At 34.3% G+C, this 5,317-nt stretch overlaps 1 protein-coding gene across 1 annotated transcript; it reads left to right on the top strand.

The window, feature by feature from the left end:
- Positions 1–3,703: 3,703 nt before the first annotated feature.
- LOC149528975 (DNA polymerase epsilon catalytic subunit B-like) lies at positions 3,704–5,059 on the top strand. The gene is made up of 4 exons (XM_089808095.1): positions 3,704–3,733; positions 3,929–4,093; positions 4,536–4,712; positions 4,997–5,059. Exons 1-4 carry the CDS (start codon positions 3,704–3,706, stop codon positions 5,057–5,059), a joined length of 435 nt encoding a protein of 144 aa, XP_089664221.1.
- Positions 5,060–5,317: the final 258 nt, after the last annotated feature.

The raw sequence follows: 5,317 nt of genomic DNA, 5'->3' as shown, positions 1-5,317 counted from the left end.
ATCATTTCTACATAATTTTTCTTTTCTTTCATTTACTGTAATATATTAAAGCTATTGATCTAACAATCTATTTGTTTTTAAAAAGGTGGAATTTACAAACCGTGGAATTAAAAAATCAGCTCATTGCATCTTTTGAAAAGAAATTTGGAAAAGACATGTTTGACAATGGCCTACTTCTCAAAAGAGCAGCAAAGCATTTAAAGACTGTGAGGGATCAATATAGAAGGGCTCTTAAGGATAACCCAAAGTACGATCGTCCAGCTATGATTCCACCAATGGAGTGGAATGAAATAGTAGAACATGCAAAGGAGAAAAGGCTCTGTGAAGATAGAGGTAATGAAGCAGCACAGGGCAAAAAGAGGTATGTCATGATAGTATTAAGTACATTGTATTCATGCACTAATTATTCATATTTTTATATATATAATCTAAGATGTTTGAAATTGTTCATAGATTGCAGGACACATCCGTGGCTACAAAAGCAAGACTAGAAAAGTTTGGCCAACACAAACTTGGCTTTGGTGGCTATATGAATCTCCAGTCTCGAGTTGTAAGTAGGAGCAATGATATGAAATAATTTTTTTTAATATAATGTTACAAACAATTTTGTTTAATGAAACCATACATACAAAACTGATGATATTAAGCAAAAAATACAGGGCACAGAATTCAATGTGGAGGTCACAGATGAAGATAGAAAACTCTATTGCTCTATTCGATTGCATTGTCAACTCTTCTATTTCTATCTATCTATTTCTCTTTTTCTTCCTTCTATAATTGCAGCCCAACATAAATCAGCTTATTTTTATGAAAATCACGAGAAGATTCTCCCTTGATTTGACTCTTCTTTTTAGGCCATCACAAAGTAACTCCTACCAATTAGATCCATCAGAATTGGTGATATAGATCAGTCATTGAGATTTGATAGCTACAATCATTATGATTTGGTTAAGGTGTTGCCATAGAAATACTTAGGAAGAGAAAACATCATTCATGTTTCACAATTGTCTACTAAAGATCCATAACATTGTTTAGTTCTTTTCCTGGACCTCATCATATTGTAATTTAAGGAACCATTAGTGTGAGCTTTAATCAATGTTGCTTCTCAAAGTTGTATCGTTCTTTGTCGATTTGGAGTTTACCCATGCATGGGTAATTTTCAAAAACAGATGTCTGTCCACTATTCGATTTATCTAAAACACACAGTCACTTTATGGTTATTCATGAGGGCAAGCATCATTTTAAGAAGGCCTGCTGCATTGATTGTTGGAGTAAGATGAGAATCTTAGAGAAGCCTGAGAAATAGAGATGTCAAGAAATGAACATACATGAACAGACATGAACATATTGTGCCACACATCATCATACTGTACCTTTTAATCAACTTTGTCATGATACTGTTATTACTGCCAGGCAGATTTAATTGGTAAACAGTAACATCCAACATTGTAGTTTGTAGAAATTATAAGTAATAAAGAAGCTCAAGGTAATTGAAATTGTAACCCAAAGGTTGCAAGAAAAACATGCCATCAGAAAACTAGCAAAAAGACAAGCTAGACAACTAAAATTATTAAGATCAAAAAGACTGTAAGCAACTACAAGTAGGAGATGCATCAGAGGTACCAAAAGCCTTAGCACTAAATATCCACAGAAATGAAGTGTGACATCAAGATGACTGAACAACAAAAGGAAGTTATGCAGTATTTGATCTCTATTACTATAAGTCTGTTTAGCTTGCTTCGTGGGTACACAATGGAAGCTTCAACACTTTTGTAAATTGTGGATTTATATTGATATTTACTATGCATTTTCTTATTCTTATTCTTGTTTTCATGACAAATATTTGACCATGGAGCATTTATAAATATAAAAAAAATAGGTATGTCCTATTACTGTTGCTTTGATAAAGATATTTCAAACTAGAGGTTGAGGAAGTTTCAAACAAGCATATGCTTTTCTAGTCTAGTTGCATCACAAGATAATGATGATGCGCCTGGGCATTGAAATTAGGGGCTAACATTTCCTGGCTTTGCAAAAGCTTTTGGTCCTCATTAATGATGGCAACAAAAGTCTTAGATGGAGAATGAGAATATGAGGTTAGCAAACTTGATTAATGCAGATCCCACATACATGACTCAATTTCGCTGCAACCGAATAATTGTTATCACCAGTTTCTCTTTCAATATAGCTTCCAAGCCAGTGCATTGATATTTTTTTTATAGGTGCAATGGTCTTCACAATGAATTTTTCTTTCTATAATGTTTCTCAATTAGCTCAATATTAAAAACTTAATAGGCAACAAAGAGCATAATGCAATTTTTGATGGACAACAAGGTAAGAGCATTTATGTTATTATAAATTTCTTTCCTTGAAGTTATCTATGCATTTCTTTAAGCAGTACAAATCTATTATAATTAAATATTTTTCATAAGATTCAAATATGTTATAATTAAGTACTTTCAATGAGACGTTGGTGACAATTTCAAAATTTTAGAAGAACTGCAGATTTTGGAGGGGACTTCAATGTCCACAGCCATGTTTAGCAATATTTTTGGAGATGAGCTCTTTGAGAACATGAATGAACAAAGAAGCAAGCTCAGGCATATAATAGATTTGTGGAACAAGTTCTAGAAGATCCATCTAGTCCCTCACCAAATTCTTAGGAGTTGTAAATGGTAACTAGGCCTCTGGTGTAGCTGATATCTCAACTGGATGAACATGGTCTATAATTGTGAAAATGACATGGAACTTAGTGAAAATATCTCTAATGGTGGCCACCCGAACAAGCCCACCAACCTTTTATACAATTTAGAAAAAGTAACAAATATTACATAGGCGAAGAGAATCCCTAATACCGTTTATGATCAATATGAACTCACTATTGTCCTTGAGATGTTCACATGGGAATATACCCCCAACCAGAGCCGAGCCTAACGATATGTCATAATTTTGCAAGAAGAACATAAGTTATTCCTCTGTCAAGTAACCGTATTTGAATGCTTTGTAAACATCATCTTTGAACTTGACCGATATTTGAAGAAATTAGTAATATATGACAAGAAAGTGGAGACTAGTTGAGAGGGAAAGATGAACTTGTTCTCCCTTAGAGAGGTGATTTTGTCTCCTAGTATAGAGCTCATGCTTCACGTTCAATGAGAACATGCCATATTGAATGTAGTACCTAGAACATGCCATTTTGAATTACGGCCTTGAGTCATGTCTTGCAGTCTTTTGATCTGATCAAGAGAAAATAGATTTCATTGAAGTTTATAAAATAAGCATATGTTTGCGTGTTATTCGTTGCCAGTCTTTTCATTAGAGTGATGGATGCATCATGTCTTCACTCTTTCTTGATGTTGAAATGCATCCTCAACTAGGCCTCCTTTTGAATCTATTCTCAAAACAACAAGTGTCGTCAATGCCACAAACCTATAGACTCGATTCACTGTGTTCTTGATCACTCTTCTACCACATTCAAATTTGTTGAGTGATTTGTATTTTGTTTAGTAGATGTATTCCTATTTTAAGTTGTAGACAACGAATCAAAAATATGCAAGTATTATGTCAGTGCTTAACAATTCAGTTAATTGTCCTAGGACAAGTTTTCCTAGTTTGCTTGTATTATATCTTATGTACATTCCAGCCTGTTGACTTATTCTTGGTCATTCATGGTTATGATCCATTGGAAGTAAATCCTGAGGATATGGTCTGCTTTGCAATGGAAGAGCCACAGGTCAGTCATAATGATACACTTGAATATTGATGCCGATTTCTTGATTCACTCATTTTGTATTTCACTGGTAGGAGTAAAAGATAATATTGCATTGCTATTTATATTGCTTGTTTAAATTATTTGTCAGTGTATTGGTTTCATTGTTCTCCATTTCTGAGTGCCATGATATGTTCTTTTGATACTTATTTTGTGCAGACAATGGCTTCCTATTTAGTATTTGATGCAGTTGCAACATATTACCTTTACATGACATATGTACACCCTTTTATCTTTTCTTTAGCAACAATAATCCCTATGCCCCCTGATGAAGTGTTATGCAAAGGCAGTGGACCTCTTTGTGAAATGTTGCTTATGGTTCAGGTGACTAATCTTTCAATGGCTTGAAATATTTTATAAATTGTTCCAATCTAATTTAGGGTCACTTAAATCTATCAAGATTTTGGAATATTCACACATTTAGAAAACTGAAATTCAATAATGTATACTTTTAAAGAATTTTTGTAAATGAAATGGCTATTGAAATAATTACATTCCTGGTTGTTCCCTACTATTTTGGTACAACATTGGTTAAATCCAAGCTAGATCTTATTAAGTGTTATAATGCTTAAATGCTTTCTTCAAGTCCCGGATTATCATTTTAGAAAAATCTGTTTATTTTCTTTAGCGATTTCATCCTTTTTGTTCATAGGTTTTTTGAAAGGAGCTTTGAGGCTTAAACATGATTATTAGTGCTTTGGTGATTATAATATAGGGTTTTGATGATATTATTGTTGGATTTTTATTAATGTATGAACCTTTGCAGGCATTCAAGGCAAACATCAGTTGTTCCAACAAGCATCAATCTGAACCAGAAAAGTTTTACAATGGGCATCTACTTGAGAGTGAAACATATATTGGAGGCCATGTTGAATGTCTTGAAAGTGGTGTCTTTCGCTCTGATCTTCCTACAAAATTTTGTCTTGAACCTTCAGCTTATCAGGTGCCTTTCTGGTCAAAATTTCTTTTGAAAGTATATATTTTGCAGGAATTTTTCATTGAGTACTATGTTATCAAATTCTTCATTCGCCAGCCCAAAGTCTAGTCCCATTCTTGCAAAAGTCTAGTCCTTATCATATGCTTGCTAAAGTCTTTCCAAATTCTGTTAAACGAACCCAACACAAATTTTGTAGATAATGCTTTGTCATATAAGACTTAGCTCTGCAATGTGTTTGTAACATCTGGCTTTGAATTTGTTGGTTCTTTGGTGTCTGCTGATTGGTGTAGGTATTGTTAAACAAGCATTGTGGAAGTAAGTACAATATTTCAGGGAATATACATCTAGAATAACAACCATTGTTGGGGCAGAGTGTGCTTCGAGTATTGTTGAGGAAGAGTGTGCTTCGAGTACTTGAATAGTAGACTTGGTGAGTTGACTGAAAGAGTCAACTCATTGAGGTGATTGGGTGGGAGTGACTTGGCGAGATGACCTGGAGAGTTGACCTAGGGGATGGGCTTGGTGAGAAAAATTAAAGAGTCAACTTGGTGAGTGCACTTGAATTGTCGGCTTGGCAAGCAGACTTGGGGACTTGGTGGGACATGTGGGTG

This window comes from Cupressus sempervirens, chromosome 11 (genome assembly GCF_028749045.1).
Source record: "Cupressus sempervirens isolate cs-2001-9-10 chromosome 11, ASM2874904v1, whole genome shotgun sequence".
Taxonomy (NCBI): domain Eukaryota; kingdom Viridiplantae; phylum Streptophyta; class Pinopsida; order Cupressales; family Cupressaceae; genus Cupressus; species Cupressus sempervirens.
Note: the sequence above shows the minus strand (reverse complement) of the source record. Positions and strands in the feature narration are given on the sequence as shown.

Excerpts from the sequence above, each read along its gene's own strand:
- LOC149528975 (XM_089808095.1), top strand. The coding sequence starts at position 3,704 with ATGGTCTGCTTTGCAATGGAAGAGCCACAG. Across the intron at positions 3,734-3,928 it reads TTGCAATGGAAGAGCCACAG|ACAATGGCTTCCTATTTAGT; the intron begins GTCAGTCATAAT and ends TATTTTGTGCAG. Across the intron at positions 4,094-4,535 it reads AAATGTTGCTTATGGTTCAG|GCATTCAAGGCAAACATCAG; the intron begins GTGACTAATCTT and ends GAACCTTTGCAG.